Source organism: Gracilinanus agilis, chromosome 5 (genome assembly GCF_016433145.1).
Source record: "Gracilinanus agilis isolate LMUSP501 chromosome 5, AgileGrace, whole genome shotgun sequence".
Lineage (NCBI taxonomy): Eukaryota > Metazoa > Chordata > Mammalia > Didelphimorphia > Didelphidae > Gracilinanus > Gracilinanus agilis.
The window spans coordinates 41,509,753-41,533,729 of NC_058134.1; the positions used below are offsets into that span (position 1 = coordinate 41,509,753).

A 23,977-nucleotide genomic window follows, 5' to 3' on the forward strand; every position below is an offset into this window, starting at 1 on the left:
CTATGTGCTTCTGACTATGTGTCTTCTAGTGGGGTGAAATGGACCTAGTGGCCAGTGAAGAAGGTCATCCCCTTCCTGGATGGCTCCCTCCCCCTGCTCAAGCAGAAAGCCAGATAGTCACAATCCAAGAAGGATGTACCCACCAATGTTCAAGAAATCAATTGCTCAGTTACTATGAGTAAAAGAATGTGCCACCCGGAGCAGCAAGAGGAAAGAAAAATAAATAGACATAAGACATCATCAGTGAAATCAAAGAATGTTAGAACCTAAAAGGACCTTTGAGATCTTCTAGTCTACTTCATTTGACAGAAAAGCCATATGATAAAGTCATATAGCTAGTCAATGGCAAATACAATTTAGTACAAAACTAGTACCTGACAGTACATAGAGCTGGCCCTGGAAATCCTTTTAAAAATAAATTTCTATTGAAATCTTTTTTTAAATATTATTACATATCTCCCAGTACCTCCTTCTCCCTTCTCATAAAGCCATCCTACATAACAAAGAATATTTTTAAAGAAAATTTTTAAAAAAGAACAAAACCAATTAATGCATCAAAAAAGTCTGAAAATAAATGCATTTATTTACACACTGAAGACCTTTCACCTCTGCAAATAAGCGAGGGGTGATGTCCTCAACCTCTTCTTTGGGAACCATACTTTTTCTTTATAATTCTATGACATTCATTTTCAATTGTTTTATGGTGGTTGTGTTTTCCATTTACATTGTTGTAGTCACTTTGTATATCATTTTCTTGACTCTGCTTAATTCACTTTATCAGTTCATGTAAGTCATTCCATACTTCTCCGTATTCATCATTTTCATTGTTTCTTAAACCACAGTGATATTCCATTGTATTCATGTACAACAAATTTTGTTAAGCCATTCTCCAATTGATGGGCATCTATCTACTTTAATCCCCGTGGATATCCTAAAAGAAAAATAGATTAAAAAAAATTTTTAGAGAGAAGATTCTTATGGAAAAGGAGAAAATATGCTACAAGGCAAAAAGCATGGTCTTTCCATTCAAAAGGCTTGGGTTGTCTTAGATAAATCATTTAACCTCTCTAGGCCACAGTTTTTCTATCAGTAAAATGAAAGGATTGAACATATAACATACCACCAACCTCTTGCCAAAAAGATAATGCACACAAACTAATTCTCTTTTCCTCAAACTAGTCAGACCCTCCAGCTAGATGGCACAGCAAATAAAATACTAGGGCTGGAATAAGAAGACCTAAATTTAAATCTGGCCTCAGACACTTATTAGCTATATGGCCCTGGGCAAATCCTTTCATCTCCATTTGCCTTTGCTTCCTTCTCTATAAAATACAGATACTAATAGCACCTATCTCTCAGGGATGTTGTATGGATCAAATGACAGAGCCCAGCACATAGTAAGACCTATAGAACTATTGGCTATTATTATTATTGGGCAGCTAGGTGGCACAGTGGATAGCACTGGGTTTGTAATCTTTATGAGTTCAAATATGACCTACAACACTTGCTGTGTGACCTTGGGAAAATCATTTCACCCTGTTTATCTCAGTTTCCTCATCTGTAAAATGAGAAAAATGGAAAAGGAAATGGCAAATGACTGCAGTATCTTTGCCAATAAAATTCTAAATTGAGTCACAGAGTCAGACATAGATGAAGCAACTCATCAACAAACAATTATTATTTATAAAATGGGGATAATAACAGCACCTACTCCCAAGGTTGTTGTGAAGATCAAATGAGATAATAAATGTGAAGCACTTAGCATAGTAGTGCTTGACATATAGTAGATGCTCTGTAAATATTATATATTATTAGTTATCATAATCATGAGTCTCCTTCCATCAGTACAACCCTATAAAATTATCAGAGATTCCTGATAATAATGGAGCATATATCATTCAGTAGGTGATTAATAAATACTAAATTAAATTACATCAACATGAGAGCTTACAGTGACACAGATTTCTACATATGGACGCATTGGAAAGAACACTGGATTTTTTTTGTGAGAGGATTTGGTTTCAAATCCCAGCTTTTCCACTCACTACCCATGGAACCTTAGACAACTGTCTTCCCCTCTTCAGCTTCTTCATCTCTAAAATCAGGGGGTTGGCCTAGAGGCAGTCTGGGCAGCCCAAGCCACAATGTCAAACTTAGATAAGGAATGAGAATGACAGAAAGCCTTCACTCTGGTCCACATAGAATTCAGTCTCAGCTTCGTTTCCATTCTGCTACTTACCACCCTTCCACCATGTGCTCCCTTTCTTTCCCCTTTCAATGCCCTGAATACATTTTTAAAACCAAAGATGGGAAACATTTTTCTACTTGGAAGTGATGACTCACAGAAAAATATTAACCAAGGACCACAGACATAGGGGGAAAAATCAACTTGTTATTGGTTATGTTTCTGATTAAAGAAAAATCAACATAAAAAGCTAAATTCTTCCACTTCATATGGAAGAACCATGGACAAAAGCAATATGTTATAATGGAGAAAGCTCTAGATTGGAGCCAGAATCATAGATTCAAATCCTAGCTTTGAGTCTTTTCCCAATGTGACTTTGGAAAAATCACTTAACTCTTTGAGGCCTCAGCTTTCTCATCTGTAAAATGACATCAATGGACTAGAAGACCTTTCGGGTCCTTTCCAACTCTCAACCATGACCCTAGTAACATAAAACATTTATTTATATATCATTTCAATGTATTACATATATTTTTACATATGTGTATATATGTATAAAGCATATACATATATAACAAATATTGTAAAACAGATATAGACAGCAGGTACCACTAGGAAGATAGGCAGGCTAAGCCAACAATCTCCCACCAAGCCAACAAATGGTGAGCAAGTTCATTCAACTGGTTCCCGCTATGTTCTTGTAGATGGATCCTCCCTGACAACTCAGTCCCTTTCAGGGATTGGGCTTTTACTTTCTAAGCAACCCATCAGTCTCCTTTCTTCACAAAATGTATCTAGCTTTTCAAAGCCTGGAATGACAACGAATCAGACCAAGAAAATGGAAAAGGAAAGGAATGGGAAAATGCTTTCCTTTTGCTCCCTCATAGCTTGCTGTCTTTATCAGCCCTAATTTAGAAGTATATGAATCCTGAATTCCTATGTATGGCTGATACTGGATCAGTATTGTTCTCCTGCTTTCTCCCTCTCTTCTAACTTATCTTCTAAGCCTGTAGGTTCAATCAGAACCAACAATTTTTGTCACTGTAGAAGGAGAAATCTGCCGTCTCTGACTCTATTTGTAATACATGCATACATATATGTGTATATGCAATTACATATACTTATATAAATTAGATAGCCACAGCTCAGCATTTCTCTTAATCAAAAACTTTACTGATTTAAGAAACAAAGTCAACTCTTAAAACAAAGGTTAATGCCCCCAAAGCATAAAGGAGAGCATCAAGTTCACAGTAAGTGAATGACCACAAGATGCCTTCATCCAGAGAAAAGGAAAGGGAGGAGGGAAGGAAGGTCACCCCATCTTTAGCCCAAACTAATATAGCTTTCCAGAACTCTGAAGACTAGGACTTTGGTGAAGTTCTATATAAGCAATAAAATTTTTTTAAAGCATCTAAAGGAGAGAGAAAATCACAGAACAAAGAGGAGAAAGGGGAAGGGTGAAACATCCAGGGAAATAAAGAGCAGAAACATGGTAATTGGGTCATAGGTTCATAGATTTAAGAGCCAGAAGGGACCATAGTGATCAAGTCCAGCCTTCCTCATTTGAAAGATGAAGAAGCTAAAGCCCACAGAGGTTAAGTGGCTTGCTCTAGCTCATATAGGCTGATGACTACACTCCTACACAGATGCAAGTCTCCAGTTAATTTTATGGATTGACAGTAAATTCAGAGAAGCACTTTTATATAGTGGAAAAAGAACAGGAATTAGAGTCAGAGAAACTGGGTACATCCCAGCTCTGCTAGATATTTGGCCTCGGACAAGTCAAAAAGAAACGAGTGAAATATTACCCTGAGGGAGAGGGAAAGGCCAGCTCCTTGCCCTCTCTACCCTGAAATTCAGCACCTCCTCTGTCTGCTCTGGAAACCTTGATTGATTCCACCCTCTATTCTGACAACTCTCCAAAAATCGCTCCCCAACCCAAGAAGGGATGGTCCCTTACTCCACTGAGATATCCCTAATTCCTCCCCTATTCTATTAACAGCCAATATCTTCTACCCATTGCCTGCAACACTTTTCTCCCTGGGTCTAGCCTTCCCATCAATGCCATAACAGATTTCCCTCAGCTCCTTAACCCCTTCTAAGGTGGCAAAAGCCTCCTTAGCCACACTAACTTTTCACTTCCTGTGTTAGACTCCATCTAGGGACAAATTTAGAGGCACTTGAGCAATACAGGAACTGAAGTTGCTTTCTTTTATATCCCACAAACCAGGCAATACAACGTTGAAATGTACTATCGGAATGACACACAGCAGGATCCTTACCCCCTCACCCTACCAGGATGCACAGCCAGCTGTCCCCTGAAGCAGTTTGTTGAGCTGGTCTCCCCTGTAATGACAGAAGACTGGTCAAAGGAGTGTTTCAGACTTAGTGAAGATCAAGGTACTGAGGAAGTTAAAGCAACAAACAAGAAGGCCTAGGAGTCATTCACAGCTTTGGGATCGTGCCTTAGCCATCATTCTCAGTGACTAGGGGAAAATGGGATTTTGGTGATGATGTGTTTCAGGGAACTCAAATTCTTATGAAGCCTAGACCTCTCCATCTACCACTACCTTCACTCACAACAAACTTGCCTTCGCTTGTATATGAGGGTAATGTGTGTCAGATAATGTTTAAAATTTAATTGGGGATAAAACTGGAGAAAATGGTGTAAGTTTTCCAAGTTTCATGGGGCTCGTCTAAGCCACATATGTACTATAATGACCTCACCAGTCTTCATACTTCCTAAGAACACTTTGAATCCAGATTAACAGCACCAGGTGTTGGATGACCCCTGAAACTCCAGGTAGAAGATTATGTCTGACTCAAACCGATTATCTTTAATTCACAAAGGTTCTAAGGGGATGAATGATGTCAGTGAGGGAATAGAATTCTAATAACTAGAACTGGACAGGCAAGAGTACTAGTCCTCCCCACTCCTAAGAGTTCCCATCTTCCTAACAGAAAATGCCAAGATGGTAACTATAGAGCAGAAGAGCTGGTAAAAGAAGTGAGACACATAGGGTGCAATTTTTATATCAGGTCAGTGAATAGGAGTAGCATAAAGGCAAAGATGGGGCTGAGATGCTGACAAGTAAGTCTGGGAGGATGAAATTAAATTTTCCCCTGGACTGTCTCATCCTAGGAAGCAGGTTGTATCTTGTTTTGAATTTTATTATGGGTTTATGGGTGTTTTTTTTTTTAATCCTGACTAGCAGAGTAGAAAAAATAAAAACTTCCTTGATCTCTCTGGCTTCTGAAAACCTGAAAAAGGCTTTCTGGGGGAAAAAAATTGAAAAAGAAAGCTCTTATTGATCTTGAGAAGTGAAAGCAACCTGCCAGAGAACACTGTATGATAGATAGATCGATAAGATAAGATAAGATAAGATAAGATAAGATAAGATAAGATAAGATAAGATAAGATAGATCATCATAGAGATGTTAGGTAAAGAAAGTGAGTTGTGTGCTAGCACAAGAAATATGCATGAGATGAGAAACTTGAGTAATCTTTCTAGAAGCCACTGTCCCACAAAATATAAAAACTGAAATAGTGTGTAGAAGAGGCATCATTATGTTTGGTAAACCTGAGAAAGATGTATCTCCCAATTCAGATACCTCCAAAATTAGCGGTCAATCAATAAACATTCATTAAACACCTATTTTGTACCAGGCACGGTATTAAGTGCTAGAGATATTTTTAAAAAGCAAAAGACAGTCCCCATCCTCAAGGAAATCACAGTCTAAAAAGAAACTAAAAAGGAGGGCATAGAAGGAACTGAGGAGAGTCATTATGAAGTTCTGAGAGCAGCCGTGTAGGAAGTTATTCCTAAGCCACCTCCTTAAATGAGGATCTCAGAAGAGTTTTCTGATATTCCCGCTCCCCATCATCTTTGCCTGTCAGAGGGAGGGAGGTACCCGACAAAGGGTACTGAGAAGGTCAGAGTTTCAGAATAGATATGATCTTATAGGAGGATGAGTTTCTGGAGATCTTGATGAGGTCCAGTAGGGAAGCCAAGGTGGGAAATGATGAGAAGGCTGCCATGGGCAGATTTCTATACCTGAGAAGTAACTACAGAAACTGATGTTCCAGTGATTGTCTAACCAAAGGAATCAGAGAATAAAAACCAATGTGAATTTGACATGTGAATGATGCAAAAAAAGCCTAGAGGCTATCATTCTCCAGACAATTGCTGAAGGCAAAAGGGATGGTTCTAAGTGGATGCTAAAGTCACAAGTCAAGCTTCTCCAAATTAAGACAGGTTAGTGTGGGAAAAATTGGACAGTACCTTCCAAATGACACCTCTTCAGTCCTCTCTTATCAGAAAAACAACAAATATGACAATGATTAAAAATGATGTTATTTGGGGAATAAAGGAAGTATCAGCCACAGATCTAGATCCTAGTTTTCAATGGTACACAGAACTTTTCCCAGTCATTCAATGAGTCATATATGAAATGGAGGGATGGGGAGCAGAATAGATAGCCATTATTAGGAAATTCAGAAAGTAATTTTAAAATGGGATTTCTCAAAGTAGTGTGTATATGAATGCATATTTCTTTAAATAGTATTAAACTCCTTCAGTACAGATTACAGAGGGTCCAGATCTCATAATCTTACTGGAGGGAAAATAAATAATGTGTTATGGGTTTTTAAAAATTCATTTTACCAGGAAAAAACATTTAATTTGGACTTCACTAATAATTTATGATCATTCTCAAGGGTCTGAGCATAAGTTGGCATCTGCATTATCTACCATCCCAAAAAGGAAATGATTAGGGGAAAAGGAGGTTTGGTAGGCAAATGAAAAGTATAATATTGGAAGGGGGATGTAGATTACTCAAGAACAAAGTATTCTGAAGCATTTTAAAAGCATAATAACATATACTTAATGTAATTGGCTTATAAATAGAAGTTAAGGCTATCTTAGATTAGTATGTTTATTACAAACTACTCTTATCTTTTCATTAAGGTAGTCCTTCTGCTAGTGAACATTTGGCAAGCCTATTTTTTTATGTAATACTTAACAAAAATAAAGCTTGATTCTTTTAAAAATATTCTATAATTCAAATTTTTCATCAATTCTGGTAGGATTTGGCATCATCCTCTTCATTCCTAAATTATTCCAAATTTGATGATCTACTATTTGTATAAAGATTTTTTTCTTACCATTTTTTAAAAGTATAGATCCATTGGGTATGTCATTCATTCATTCATGTCCAACTCTTTATGATCCCATGGACCATAACATTCCAGGCCTTTCTTTCCTCCTCTAGCTCCCAAAATCTGTCCAAGCTCTTGTCCCATTGGACATACATATGACATAGATGCTCACATAGTCACTTGTGCCTAGTCTTGAAGTTATCATGCATAAGCCCAGCACCTTGCTAGGCAATAGTCAGGGGTGACATAGACTACTAATAATCTATAAAGTGGATTATCTATGCAAAGTATTCTAATCTGTATGCTACTATAACTTGAATTTTTACTTGGAGAGTTAATGGTGATAGTAATATATCTCATCTTACTAATACTTTATTACTCTATTTTGTGACCCAAAAAATCTAATAAAACTAAATGCAAAAAAAAAAATTCATAAAGGGCAATTAGGTAGCTCAATGAATAGAGAACCAGGCCTGGAGATGGAAGGTTCTGGGTTCAAATCTGGTCTCAGGCACTTCCTAGCTGTGTGACTCTGGACAAGTCACTTAATCCAACTTCTTAGTTATCATAAATCACCATAAAATAAATCTTAAAAGTTATTATCTTTCCCCTCCCCTCAATACTATCCAGCCTTCCAAATTTATTAGTTCAATGGGCATATTCTATGCCAACTATCCTCCATTTCTCACTTCCCATAATTCCACTGTTCACTTTATGATAGTATCTAAGAGATGGCAGGGTATAATAGACAAAACACTGGACTAGTTGGAAGGGGACCTCCTTCTAATCCTAGATCTATCACTAACTCAAGCTAAGATCTTAGGAGAGTCATTTCACCATTCTGGACCTTGTTTCCTTGACTGCATTATAAGAAGATTGGATTATCTCTAGGACCATAAGATGAAGAGTTTAAAGAAACCTTAGAGACCATCTTAGAGCCCAACTTCCTCACTTCACAGATGAAATAAACAAGGCCTAATGAGATGCCAAGATAGTGGGATTAGAGGCTCATGAATTAGAACTAGAAGAGACTTTAAAGGCCATTTGGTCTAAGGCCCTCATTTTGTAATTATGGCCTCTCTTCTTTAAGTAACTTACCCCAAAGTCGCCAAGACAGAAACAAGATTCCAGCCTGGGTCTTCTCATTTCTGATGTGCTCATGAGACTTGTCAGATCTATGAATCTAAGATTCTTCCTATTACAAATAAGCTTGTCCCCTATCTACATAAGAATGTATATTTGGGAAAGGAATAAATGGTTATATATCAGTTTGTTTTTCTTTATTTTCGGATGTTTATAGAGAAAAATATATAATTAGCAGTTTAAAAAGATATTCCTTTGCTTAATGTCTGTTTCTTGATTGTCCATCTATCTATTAATGGTGGAAATGAGAGGGCCTGTTAAAAATAAAATACAATTTATTCACCTTTATGTAGTAAGGATGATCTAAGAGCTTCTCAGGGAATACAAATGCTTATAAAAAATGAAAACTACCTCCTGAAACCCAACCTAACCCAAAGAGATGGGAGGGAGATATAAGATATGCTCCATTTCTTTTAGAGCTGCCTGATTGCTTCATGATTTGGTCCTTCATGATTTCCTAGGATTTATGGGTTGTTGTCAGTTTCAAGACATCTGAAATTTAAAGGGAGGGCAGAAAACCAACATTATTGCCTAGTTCTAGACCTCCCTAATAAAATCTGCTTATCTATCCTTTTCTATTTTTCCAAGTTCTAAGGATAACACTGACTGCCTTTTGCCTCTCATCTGGTGTTTTGCTGGTGTTGCTGTTTATCCTCTTCCATTATGGACCCTGCAGAAAAAGGACCCCCTATCAGTCCATTTAAAAGGATGATTAAAGCAAGGAGAGAGAAGCTGTACGAGATTCCTGGTATGATATATCTATTTGTGATGCACCCCACAAAGAAATGGCATTTATCCAGTTGGGGATATTTCCGCCTAGACTAATCTGTTCAAATTTGTTTAGGTCTCGGAATGAAGTCATGGCCGTTCAATAACTAACTGCCACCAGATTGACAGCTGAAGGCATATGTACTTAGGATTCCTTGGTCACCTCAGAGCTGTGATTGAGGCTGACAATGTCATCTGGCTGGATAAGGGAGGTGGATCTCTGACAAAGGATTGTTGAGTCCCATATTGGTATCCTCATTATGCCCATCTCAACAACAGATCAGAGTGGTCAGTGTAGGTCACAAAAGGAAAACAACTTTAGATCACCTGTTTCCCCAAAAGAATGAAGGCATTTGGGACTGAACAAAGAATAAGGTTAAAGGAAGCTAGATGAAGAGGAAATATATGTCATAAGGCATAACCTTCAAGATATAAAGACCAGTCAGAAACTGTAAGTGATCATCTTTAAAAAAAAAACTAAGATGTAGCTAGAATATAGAAATAGAAAATATAGTTTGAGTTCTAGCAACAAACTTCTAGCTAGAATATTTTCAAAATCCCAAGAGGAAGGTACTCAAATTCCCTAATTTATAACACTAACTTTTTTAGCTCTAGATCCATCCAATATCATGTTGTTTAGTCATTTTTCAGTTGTGTTAGACTCTTCATGACCATATTTGGAGTTTTCTTAACAAAGACACTAACTTGAGTGGTTTTCCATTTCTTTCTCCAGCATATGATGTTAGAAATAAAGAACAAGTAGAACTAAGAATTGAAAAATTGTCTCCAATGGGAAAACAATGAGAGAATTCATAAATCTGATTCCATTTGCAAGACTAAATATTTAAGGTTTTGTTTTCATCTGGTTTTAATATGAGAGGTCATACCATAAAGAGGGTTATGGATGACCATGATTAAATGTAAATATATTTCAACCCTTCCTAGCTGTGTGACCCTGGGCAAGTCACCTAACCCCAATTGCCTCACCCTTGCTGCTCTTCTGTCTTAGAAGTGGTACTAGCCAGAAGGTAAGGGGGAGGGGGAAGAAGGAAGGAAGGAAGGAAGGAAGGAAGGAAGGAAGGAAGGAAGGAAGGAAGGAAGGAAGAAAGGAAAGAAGAACATGCAAGTTTCATATCTTGCATTTTATGCCACGTCTTTAGGCTCAGCCATTATTTTGCTAATGACACATCTCAGGGCTTCAATTTCTTCATCTTTAAGGGGATTGGACTCAATGAACTCGGAGGACCTTTCCAGCTCTAAATTTATGATCCTATGATCTCATATTAATAAAATATTGACTTTGAACAATGAATGGAATCATCATTCGTGAATTGGTTAATTATTTTTGAATGGTGGATAATAGAATACTTAGATATAATATCCTTCTTACCTCAGGGATGGTAGTCAAAATTTTTATGTCTTTATTTTTTGTGAGAAACAGTGATTTAGTTAATAGAATACTGGGCTTGGAGTCAGGAAGACCTAGGTTCAAGTTCTATCTCTATTAGTTATACTGCCTATGTAACCCTCAGTGCCCCAGGGAAATCCCTAAGATTATAATAAGAGGCAAAGGTACTGGTCTGCATTGTTCAAAGAAGTACCTTCTTGGGAGCTCTTCACACTAATAAAATCACAGGTCCAATACACACACACACAAAAAGTCTATATTTTGTTAGTACAATTAGAGATGCAAAAGGAAAGATAGCTAAAGTACTAAAACCAGAATCTGTAAAATCTACATTCAAATCCAGCCCCAGACACTTGGCAGCTATGTGGCCCTGGACAAACCACTTAACATCTGTCTACCTCAATTGTAAAATGAATGTAATAATTACATTTACCTCATAGGATTGTTGTAAGGATCAAGTGAGAAAATATTTGTAAAGTGCTTAACAGAGCCTGGTCCACAGTAAGCATTTAAATATATGTTTGTTTCCTTCCTCTATCTCTCTTTTTATTTGTTTGCTTTTTTATTTAAACTTTTTTCAATTGTCAAGTATTTTTTTTCTCCCTCACATCTCTCCCCACCACTGGAAAAAGAAAAAAAGAAAAGAAAAAGAAAACCCAAAAGGCAATGGATTCATAGACTTACAAATTTAGATATGGGAGGAACCTCATTGGAGGTTTTAAAGTGGAGGAAATTGGGGTCCACAGAGGTTAGTTAAGTAACTTGCCTAAGACCGCACAGCTAGTTAATGACAGCTTTAGAACCTGGAGTAGGTATGGATAGAACACCAGGTCCAAAGTCAGGAAGAGCTGTGTTCAAATCCAGCCTCAGATACTAATGAGCTGTGTGACTCTGGGCAAGTCACTTGTCTATTTCAGTTTCTAAAATAGGCATAAAATAGAATCTACTTCCCAAGGTTATTATGAAGATCAAATGAGATAATTTTGCCAAGTGCTTCACAAACCAAACTTCACAAGTATTAATAAATATTATTCTCCAATATAGGGGGTTTAGGAGGGCACCAGTTTTGCTCAACTGTCTCATTTGAATGATAAGGAGAAATTCTATTTACCATTTCCCCTCCCCCAAAATCCAATTTAGCCTCCCAAAGATGAAAATTAGGTCTGCCTTGAGTCATTTCCTGGGAGATACTATGTTGACAAATACTATAATTATTTTTTTAAGTTTCATGGCAGAATGAAAAGCCAGTGGTGACAAATGATCCATAACAATAAATCAGAGAACACAAATGTATCCTGTAACATTTGTCAGGAGATAAACTAATCATGCAGCTTCAAGATCCAGACTCTGTGAGATTATCTAAATTGGCTGCACTCACGAAAGTGACTTTTTTTCAAATGTGACCAAGATGATAAGGTCTTTGCGATATTAGTCTTCTATCTCTGCCATCATAATAAATACTACTTAGATTACAATGCTCAGAACTTAAGCAAGCATAATTACCCATTTTATAGACAGTCCAGAGAGCTGATTGATTAAGACTGAAAAGCAGAGTGTCAAAAGAGAGACAGGGAGATTTCATAGGAGGCTAGCTTGCCCGAAATAGAAATGTTTCTGGGAGAAAAAGAACTAAGTGAGGACATTAGAAAATTAGTCCAAAATGATGCTACTCGAGACCTGAATGATTGCTGATAGGAAAAGAGAGCCATTTGTATCCTCAAGGGTATCAGGACATTTCAAGCATTCTTGGAATTTTACCATTCCTAATCATGCTCCACCAAACCCTGTATAACAAACCCACATCTTCCCTTTTTGCTAGCACCTTCCCTATTTTCTCCTCTTAGAGGCAGCTAGATTTGGTAATAGATAGAGTGAGCACTCACCTTGGAGTCAGAAAGACCTGAATTCAAATCCAGCCTCAAACATTTACTTACCAGTTATGTGACTGTGACCCTGGACATAAGTTAGCCATTCTGTCTCAGTTTTGTTTTGTTTTGTTTTTTTATAGAAAATGGAGATAATAATAAAACCTACCTCCTGGATTTATCTTGGGGATCAAATGAGATCATATTTTTAAAGCTCTTAACACAGTGACTAGCCCATAGGGGCTTAATTACTGCTTGTTTCCATCCTCTCTTTTTTCAAAGAAAAAATTATTTTTTTTTAATTATCAAGCATTTTTCCTTCCTCTCACCTCTCCCTCCAATGGAAAAAAGAAAAGAAAAGGAAAACTTTCATAACAAATGTCATCAAACAAAATAATTTCCTCCGCTCTCTAAGCCAGTGATTCCCAAAGTGGGCGCCACCGCCCCCTGGTGGGTGCTGCAGCAATCCAGGAGAGTGGTGATGGCCACAGGTGCATTTATCTTTCCTATTAATTGCTATTAAAATTTTAAAAATTTAATTTCCAGGGGGCTAAATAATATTTTTTCTGGAAAGGGGGCAGTAAGCCAAAAAAGTTTGGGAACCACTGCTCTAAGCTTTCTGTCCTTTCTCTTTCTTTTTTTCCTAGTCCTACTTTTCTTTCTCTTCTGTGTTTAGGAAGATTCCAAGTCATAAATAAGAAGTATCATTGTAGCAATGACATGCATACTCTCATTTGATCCTTACAACAACCTTGGGAGATAGATGCTACTATTCCCCATTTTACTGGTAATGAAACTGAGACAAAGAATTTAAGCTATTTTTCCAGAGTCACATACCAAGTTAGATTCAAATGCAGGTCTTCCTGACCCCAAATCCCATACAATCCACTGTACCATCTAATTACCACTCCAAACAAACTGTTTGGGCTGTTGAGTAAAAATGCCTTTGAGACAGAGTTTGCTCTTTGTGAAGAAACAAACTTTGATAAATAAATTTTTTTTTACATGTAAAATGTCACTTTTCATTTATAAAAGTGGAAGGAATAAAATGGTATGTTTCTTTTATTATGTGTGTGTATCTTCTTTGCTGAGTAATGGATATGTTACCTTGGAATCCTGCATAGGTCTTGAACACTGGAACCTAATTTAAGCCTCCTTCTTGGCCCTCTGTTTCTTTGTTTTACCTTAACAGAGGACCAACAGTACCTCTCTACAAACACTGAAGGAGGACAGAATGTGAGATGAGGAGGAAATGGGCTCAACCACCCACAGGCATAATTTTTTTTTAATTCAAAGTTCAGATTTATTACTTTAATAAATGCTTTACCTCAGAAACATTACAATTGACTGTTCCAAAGTTTAATTCATTAAAAACACAATTTAAAAATATTTAATGTGCCCTGAAAATTTTTCAATTAAAGAATATGTAGGGGGAAGGGAAATATATATATATATATATTAAACTCTTACTCTTACTAGTAAGTATTGGTTCTAATACAGAAAACAATAAGGACCATGTAAGGGAGATCAAGTTACTTGCCCAGGATCACACAGCTAGGAAGTGTGTGAGGTCACATTTGAACCCAGGATCTCTAGTCTCTAAGCCTGGCTCTCTATCCACTGACCCCATCCCCACTCCTTGCTGCTCCCAGGCACTAAATATAATCAAATACCAGTTGTGACTTTAAATTCCATTAGACCTACCACATTCAGTGGTGCTGATTTTTTGTGGTTCTTCAAGATCTACTGTTAAATTTATGAAGCTGTTGTCTATGACAGGAGAAGGAATGGAAATTTCCATTTCTTTTTGGATTCCATATTTGATCTATGTCTACTCTGGTTATTTTCTGTATAAATAACTCTTTATTTTAGATTATTGGTCACCTGTTGGAGCTTATAATGGTTACCTCTTCATCCACTAAGCTACTACCTTAATTGTCACTTCTTGGTCTATTACACTATTGGTCACCTCTTAGTCCACTGGTCCACAAGATTATTGTTAGCCTCTTGGTTCACTGGTCTACTGGGTTACTAGTTGTCTCTTGATCCACTGGTCCACTAGCCTATTGGTCACCTCTTAGTCCATTGCTCAATATACTAGGTTATTCGTCCATCCATTGGGTTATTGGTCACCCCTTGGTCTACTGATCCATTAAGTAGGTTATTGGTTGCCTCTTGGTCCACTGGTCCATTGACTTATTGATTGCCTCTTGGTCCACCGGTTACTTGTTCCACTTTGTCCACTAAGTTACTTGTCACCTCCCATTAGTTTATTGGTCACCTCTTGGTCCATTTGTCCACTAGTTTATTGGTTGCCTCATTGTCCACAGACCCACCAGCTTATTGATTACCTTTTGGTCCACTGGTCCACATGTTTATTGGTTACTTCTTGGTCCACTGGTCCACTAGTTTATTGGTTCCCCTCTTGGTCCAGCAGCTTATTGGTCACCTCTTGGTCCACTGCTCTACTAGGATACTGGTTACCTTTTGGTCCACTGGCCCACTGGGTTATAGGTCACCTCTTGGCTCACTAGCCTATTGGTCTCCTATTGGTCTACTAGCTTATTGGTTACCTCTTGAACCACTAAGTTATCAGTCACTTCTTGATCTACTGATCCATTTGCTTATTGATTGCCTCTTACTCCTCTGGTCCAATAGCTTATTGGTCACCTCTTGGTTCACTGGTCCACTAAGTTATTTGTCACCTCTTAGTCCACTGGTTTCTTCACTACCTTATTAGGCACATCTTGGTCCAGTAGTCAACTAGCCTATTGGTCAACTCTTTGTCCCCTGTTCCACTAGGTTATTAGTCACCTCTTGATCCACTGGTCCACTAGGTTTTTGGTCTTCTCTTGGCTCATTGGTCCATCCACTGGGTTACTAGTCAACTCTTAGTCCTTTGGTCTGTCGTCTAGGTTACTGGTTGCCTTTTGATCCAGTGATCAAACCACTGGGTTATTGGTTATCTCATGATCTACTTATCTTTCACTAGCTTATTGGGTGCATCTTGGTCTACTGGTCAACTAGCCTATTGGTTGCCTTTTGGTCCACTAGGTTATTAGTTGCCTCTTGGTCCACTGCTATATCCACTGGGTTACTGTTCACTTCTTGGTCCACAGGTCCACTAATTTATTGGTTGCATCTTAGTTCACTGGTCCACTAGCTTACTGGGTGCATCTTGGTGACTGGTCCACTATCCTACTGGTCACCTCTTAGTCCACTCATCAATTGACTAGGTTATTGACCACCTCTTGGTCCACTGGACTGTCCACTAAATTATTGGTTGACTTGTGGTACACTGGTCTTTCCACAAGATTATTGGTCACCTCTTGGTTCACTAGTCCACTAGGTTACTCGTCATCTCTTAGACCACTAATTGGTCACCTCTTTTTCCACTAGTCCATTAGGTTCCACTGGTCCATTAGCTTATTGGTCACCTCTTGGTCCACTGGTCCACTAGATTATTTGTTGCCTCTTGGACCACTAAGTAATTGGTCACCTCTTGTTCCACTGGTCCATTAAGTTCCACTGGTCTACTAGCTTATTGGTCATCTCTTGGTCCATTAGTCCACTAGTTGCCTTGTGGTCCACCAGCTTATTGGTGGTTGTTGGTCCACTGGTTCACTAAGTTTTTGTTCACGTTGTGGTCTACTAGGTTATTGATCACCTCTTGGTCCACTGGTCCACTAGATTATTGGTTGCCTCTTGGCCCGCTGGTATGTTCACTAGGTTATTGATTGCCTATTGGTTCCCAGGTCCACTAAGTTATTTGGTGTCACATTGTGGTCTACTAGGTTACTGATCACCTGTTACTCCACTGGCTCACTAGCCTGTTGGTTGCCTCTTGGTCCACTGGTCCAGTAGCTTATTCATTGCCTTTTGGTCCACTAGTCCACTAGGTTTCTGATTGCCTTTTGCTCCACTAGCTTATTGATTAGCCCTTCATCCAAGTGATCCACTAGTTTCCTCACTGCTCTTGGTCCACTGCTCCACTAGGTTATTGGTCACCTTTTCAGCCAAATGCATCTCTATAAGCTTGTCCCAAAAGACAAATCATATAAGGAGGATTTTTGATACTCAAAAATTCATTCTGAGCATCCTGGAGTTCTCAGGAACCCACTAATTTAGTGGTAACTCAAGAACCTACTGATTTAGGACTAACTCAAGAAACCACTAATTTAGTGGTTTCATTAAATTTCCTCTGGCAAACCTTGTTCTCTTGAGAGTCAAAAATCTTTTTTTTAATTTAATTTAATTAATTAATTTTTTAGAATATTTTTCCATGTTTACATGATTCATTTTCTTTTCCTCCACTCTCCCCTCTCTGCTCCCAGAGCCGACAAGCAAATCCACTGGGTTATACAAATGTTATCACTTAATACCTATTTCCATATTTTTCATTTTTGCTAGAGCGATTTTTTTAAAACCTAGACCCCAAATCACATATCCATATATCCATATATAGTGATGTCATATGTTTTGCTTTTGCATTTCTACCCCCATAGTTCTTTCTCTCAATGTGGATAGCATAGCATTCATTTATATATGTCTTTCAGAAGTGTCCTGGATTGTTGCGTTGCTACTAGTAGCCAGGTCAATTACATTGGATTTTTCCACAATGTTTTACTTTCTATGTACAATGTTCTTCTGGTTCTGCTCATTTCACTTTGCCTCAGTTCATTGAGGTTCTCCCAGTTCATATGGAAAGCCTCCAGATCATCAATCCTTTCAGCACATTGGTATTACATCACCATCATATACCACAATTTGTTCAGTCATTCCCCAATCGATGGACACCCTCTCATTTTCCAGTTTTTTGCCACCACAAGGAGTGCAGCCATGAATATTTTTGTACAAATGTTTTTCCTTATTATCTCTTTGAAGTATAAACCCTGCAGTGGTATTGCTGGATCAAAGGATATACATTCTTTTAAAGCCATTTGCTTATAATTCCAAATAGCTTTCCAGAATGGCTGGGCTAATTCACAACTCCACCAGCAATGCATTAGTTCCCCAATTTTGCCACATCCCCTCCAACATTTATTATTGTCATATTGGCCAGTCTGATAGGTGTGAGGTGGTACCTCAGCATTGTTTTGATTTGCATTTCTCTAATTATGAGAGATTTAAAACACTTTTCATGTGCTTATTGATAGTTTTGATTTCTTTATCTGAAAACTGTGTATTCATATCCCTTGGAGAGTCAAAAATCTTAGTCTGGGTGCTCTAAGTCTATCTCTTTTAGTATGAGAATCCAAAGCAACAGATGAGTTTGTTTCTGTAACCTCCATGTTTTTTGCTCTTTGAAGACTAACATTCTTGACTTCACCTTTAAATAATTGCATCACAGATACTGGCATACAAGCTTTCTAAGGGACTGAAAATGTCCTCCTTTTGTTAGAACATCCTATAAACCATCTACCATAATATAAAACTAATCTTATGTCACCAAAACCTAATGAATATGGAAGCCACCTAGAAGATTAGAATCTTCCCCATAAAGTTTGTAGATTAAATCAGAATCATCCTTGCTGATATCTGCAAATGTGGAATTATATTTTGGTGCATAAGAATGATAATTCAAGAATAACACCAGAGTAAATTTACTCCTTTGGTCTTCTTTCAACCCTTGTGACATGTTAACTGAAAACAACTTCCAGTTGTCATTTCCAGTCTTATAGGATAGCAGCCAGATTCTCCTCCAATTTGGTCTACAGGATAAAGAAGTACTAGTGTGGTTCCAGCAAGCTTTCTTCTTTCAAACACATATTGACTTTTTATAAGCCTTCTGGTCAACTTTACTCCAGATTCTTTAACAACGTGGTCAATTTGCTCTTGTACTCTTTCTAAGTTATTGCTTTGAATTTTGTCTTCAAGCATATCTTTATCTTTTTTTGTTTGTTTTCCTTATTGGGACTTTTAAAAACTTTAATATCATTTTCCAAAGAATCCTCTTTACCTTTTAGCAAATATCAGATCTTTTATCAAATTTGAGGGACAGGGTGAAGTGTTAAAGGCAAAAGACAAGGGCAAAATATTAAACAACTCATCCACTTCTGTGGATGCAAAATTTATGACTATTGGTCACAGCCACTTGGCATTAGCCTAAAAGTCTCTTAACTTACAACTGAGGAGTTGGATGGATGGGTTACTCCTGAGTGGATCTATAGAAACAAGCATTGGCAGCAACTGAAGATCATGGTAACTAGGATGAGAGGTCAGTACCAAATTCAATCTGCCTGCAAATCTTGTGTAATGTCTAATGTGTAGGGAATCCATACCCTCTGTAATACCTCATACCTCTCACCTATGTGTATAGACACATACTTATTCTCTGGGTTGGTTACTACACTCTAAAATATATTCACACTGACAAGTCTAGGTATCTAGATTGAGATCATCATCACAGAGTTACATTTAAATTCTTTCAGGGTCCTAAGAGTAAACTTATTAAGAGGAAATACACTCTCCTTAGTCACTACTCTAGTTCTTGAGCCCCCACCTGGGTGTTTCTATTTATACAAGTAATGACTCACAATGACAGTTTTATATCTTAAAATAACCATTTATTTAACAATAAGGCAAAGAAATTCTGTTAATATCATAGATACACACACATACAGCCCCTGTGACCTGGGTTCACAATCTCACCAATATGTGCAGTATCCATAGGGTAAAGTGGACATATATTTATTGAAGAAACTGTTCAAAGTGGCACCTAAGTTAGAAAAAGTCAAGTACTCAGAATAACTCACAACTCTGGAAGTTTAAAGAATAAATTTTGGTGTCCTACTTCTGTCTCAGGAACTGTCCTTAAAAGTTCCCTGATAAATGTAGCTTCTATATCGAAAAGATTCTTCCACTGCCAAGGTAAGGTGATCCACCCTGTGATGGATGTATCAATTTCTTCATATGTAAAATGAGTTGGAGAAGAAAATTGGCAAATCACGCCAATATCTTTCCTAAGAAAACCGCAAATGGAGTCACAGAGTTGGACTCAGTTAAACAAAGGCATATAGCAATACATAAGGAAGTTCCTCTTATATCCATAACAGAAAGCCACTTAATTCAATTTCATATTCCTTCTGTAACTAAGCCTGAATTGGGCATGCACTTGTCAACCAAACTAATGGATCTCGTGAGTGATTTCCCTGGGTCTCTGCTTGGTAGTCCTTAAATGGACTTACTAATTAATACTAATTGTAATTCTATTTCTTCTAACTTCAAACTTAGTTTATGCTATTCTGAAAATATGCCTCCTTTCTTTTTCTCCTCTCTTCTCTCCTCTTCCTGGGTTCAGACTCTGGGTCCTCTGCATAGGAACTTGGCTTATAACTAGTAATCAAATTCTCATTTGTTCGTAGTCAAATAAATAAAATTTGTCCTTGAATCGTACAATACTTCTTTATAAAAGAATGATAGCTGCCTGGTGTGAAATGTATCATGTAAAGAATTACTTGTATTGAGTGTATAACTATTGCCCACTTTGTTCAGTCTTAAAATTCTTATTAAAATTTTGTAGGAAATTCTATGTAGTGAATGAATGAATCACACAGACAGTGTCATAATAGGAGGAGTCAGGAAGATGGGAACTGAGCTAATAATTTAATTAAGTAATCAGACCCAACCCTTAGACCAGAGATATCAAACACTTGATACCCACCCCATGTGACCCACAATATTTCAGGGTATCATTAGAACTAGCTTTCTAATTTACATATATTTGGAAAATACTTAACAAAATAAATACAAGTTCAATAAAGCATAGACAATGTTAATATGTGGTTTTCTAAATTAATATTCATCTCTAGGGATCTTTATGTTTAGTTTAACACTCCCTCACCCTTACTATTAGAGTTTAACATCACTGCCTTAGAGTAAGGATAGATAAGCATTAGCAAGTAAAAAGAGGGCAAAGCTCAGGGAGGATGACAGCTGGCTCTCTGTGTCTGAGAGTTTGGCAATTAACCAATAGTTCCTTCTAGTGATAGTTGGTGCTCCAACAATTTGATATAACATTTGATATATAGTACCTGATCCATATTATACTGATGAATAGGATAAGACCATACCCAAAGTGTCCCCTGGGGGCTACACTAAGTCTTTCTTCTAAATTAACCTGAAGTAAATAAGTTAGATCTTCTTTGTATGTAGTTCATTTGAAAAATAATTTGATAATAGCTATGATTGCTCTCAGGCAACTGGGTGGCACAGTGCATAGAATACTGGACTTGGAGTCAAGAAGACCCGAGTTCAAATTTGACCTCAACCACTTACAAGTTGTGTGACCCTGATCAAGTCACTTAACCTTTATGTTTTAGTTTCCTCATATGTAAAATGAGCTGGAGAAGAATACTGGCAAATCACTCCAGTATCTTTTGCAAGAAAACCCCTAAACGGGATTACAGAGTCAGACTTAATTGAACAAAGGCATGTAACCATACTACACCAAGGACAAAGTGGCTGTGCCCAAAGAGGTACATATGCCCCTGAACAAGGAGAGGGGATAAGTTGTGCCACCATAAAGAGATGTTATCTTAGCTAGAGCCTTTGAGTAAGGCAAATGGTCATTTTCTGTTGCCTCAGACTGCTCCCTCTATTTTTAACTACTCTATTCTGACCCTCCACCTCCGCCTCCAGTTCTGGGCTATTGCTCTGACCTCCTTTCATGAAGAGGATGGGGAGCTATACCCTAGGTCCCCATTAGGTTGTAACCTGGTCTCCACCCATGGCTGCCCCAGATAGGTTCATTCTCTCCATTCCTGCTAATTATGTTTAATCACAAATGCCATTATTAATTACTATCTCCATGAAGTCAGAGATCAGGCAATGTTGTCTCAAAACCAAAGCTAACCCTCCACTCACTACTAGGCAATGGCAGAGTGGGATGTGTCCGTTCAGCCTGAACAACACTTGTGCTCTCTCTCTCTCTCTCTCTCTCTCTCTCTCTCTCTCTCTCTCTCTCTCTCTCTCTGTGTCTCCCTCTCTCTGTGTTTCTCTCTGTCTCTCTGTCTGTCTTTCTCTGTCTCTTGTCTCTTTCTCTCTGTCACACACACACACACACACACACACACACACACACACACAGGTTCACGGTATTCCATGACTGTTGTTGAGTTGTTTCAGTTGTATCTGACTCTTTGTGACCTCATTTGGGGTTTTCTTGGCAACAATCCTTGAGAGATTGGCCAGTTCCTTCTCCAGCTCATTTTCTAGATGAGGAAACTGAGACAAATAGGCCTGAGATGGCTTATCTGAAACATTTTATGGGATGTGGAACATGCTCTAGCCCAGTCTCTGCACTGCTAGCAGCATTGCCTCAGCTACATGATCCATACACCACCGAGGAGTCACGATGCACAATACACTTGGGTACATAGAAGTAGTACGTGGCTTATCCTTCAGAGCTAAGAAGTTCATCATTTTGAATCATAGTGGATGTATAGAGAATTTTAAGATTTACAAAGTGTTTACACATTACAGTTTCACCTTTGATACAACTACCCTGTGCTGTAGATACTAAATAACTACATTTATGTAGCACTTTAAAGTTTCCAAGGAGCTTTACAAATGTTGTCTTATTCCATCCTCAAACCTGGGAGGCAGGTGCTGATATTATCCCCATTTTACAGATGAGGAAACTGAAGCTGATGGAGGTTAAGTGACTCGCCCAAGGGTCATATTGCTAGTAAATGTTTGAGTCTGGATTTGAACTCAGGTCTTCCTAACTTTAACCCAATGCTCTATCCACTATAACACCTGGCTGTCTGTATTTTTATCCCCTTTTACAGCTGAGAAAATTGTAGCTCAACACAATTTCTCCTCCCTTGAGATTAACTCCACTCATTTATATAGCCAAGTATAAATCCTTCTTGATGTACTTTACCAACCCCCAAAATACATTTATCCAGAAGTACGATGCCTGGTGCACAGCCTTCCTCTGCACTGCTTTCATACTTAGGGGCTTTAGTAAACATATTGGGGTCCCCTCAAACATTTTGCCTGCTCAATTTACCACCCTCTTTAAACTCCTGCCTCTCATATGAGGAGAGTACACTTTAAAGCTCGCCATTACCTCTAACCTTGCCACCTTCTCCCTTTCATTAATTTTAATCTCCTGCCCTCTGGTTCCCTCTGCCTCAGTCTTCCCGACAGAGGACCAGACCCTGGGCCCATTCCCCAGGCTGCTCTTCCGACTGATACTTCCTGAGCTCTAGGAATTTGATTTAAAGACTCTTAGGCTCAGCCTATCTTATTTCCTTCTGAGTGCTTTGTGGGTGGCTATGACTCTAGGAAGAGTCTTAGTTGTCTTAGTAAATCATTTAATTGGATTAAGGAGATAATGCCACAAAATCTGGGAACACACAACCATCTCAATTCCTCCCAAACCCACAATATAGAGCCTTTTTCTCATTGGCTGCCTCTTTGAAATGAAAAAAAAAAGAAAAAGAAAAAGAAAAAAGCCACCAGTTCATGTGCAGCAGGTGTGAGAGCGGTGGTTTGAGTCACTCCCTTGGTTCACACTGCCCGGAAGACCCAGATCTTTCTCATAACTCCAACAGCCTTGGGTTCATTCATGTTGCCTCTCCTTGCTGCTTGTTCATTGGCCCAGTTGGATAACCCTTCCCTTACCCCACTACCCACATGAGGTTTGGCTCACCTCCTAGAGGCAGGAATGAAATCTGTTATGTGGGTCAGGCTATTTTATTTATTGCCCTCTAAAAGGCAGAAAAGATATCCTGAAGTCTTGATTAGTCCAAAGGTCTAAAGTTGATTGTTACAGTTTGCTAAGGCCTAACAGTCCAGTCCATGAGGAAGTGCTCAGTGCCCCTCTCAAACGCAATGGATGTCTCTCTACCATGGGAGGCACCATATCCAACCCATCCTGCTGAGAGGGCACGCTTCTGGAGAGAGATGTGGGAGGATACATCTACCTGGACCAGTCCTGTCTCCTTGCTTTCCCATGCTCTGGCTACATAAACAATGGCCTTTGTAACTGATAGATAGTCTGTGAGATTCGCTTCATTGCAAACCCAAGCTTGGAGCACCAGAAAATGCTGAAAAGAAGCTTCTTTGCCAATCACAAAGGCAAGCCAAGACAGAGGAAAACCCCATTATATCTTTATTTCTAATCAAGACAGTGACAGAGAGAAACAGAGGAGAGAGAGACAGAGAGACAAAGACAGAGAGAGACAGAGACAGAGAGAGAGAGAGAGAGAGAGAGAGAGACAGAGAGAGAGAGAGAGAGAAACAGAGAGAGAGAGAGAGAGAAACAGAGAGAGAAACAGAGACAGAGACAGAGAGAAAGAGACAGAGACACAGAGACAGAGATAGAGACAGAGAGAGAGAGAGACAGAGAGAGACAGAAGAGAGAGAGAGAGGGAAACAGAGAGAGACAGAGAGAGAGAGAGAGAGAGAGAGAGAGAGAGAGAGAGAGAGAGAGAGAGAGA

At 38.4% G+C, this 23,977-nt stretch overlaps 1 protein-coding gene and 1 pseudogene across 1 annotated transcript in view; one reads left to right on the forward strand and one right to left on the reverse strand.

Annotated features, from left to right (window-relative positions):
- Positions 1 to 13,788, forward strand: part of ACP3 (acid phosphatase 3) — a 53,381-nt gene extending 39,593 nt beyond the window's left edge. Inside the window, exons 10-12 of the mRNA XM_044678306.1 lie at positions 4,416 to 4,585; positions 9,075 to 9,234; positions 13,720 to 13,788. Coding sequence (XP_044534241.1) covers positions 4,416 to 4,585; positions 9,075 to 9,190 — 286 coding nt within the window. The 3' untranslated portion in view covers positions 9,191 to 9,234; positions 13,720 to 13,788. The remainder of the gene's footprint in view (positions 1 to 4,415; positions 4,586 to 9,074; positions 9,235 to 13,719) is intronic.
- Positions 13,789 to 16,469: 2,681 nt separating this feature from the next.
- Positions 16,470 to 18,493, reverse strand: LOC123249773 (annotated as a pseudogene).
- Positions 18,494 to 23,977: the final 5,484 nt, after the last annotated feature.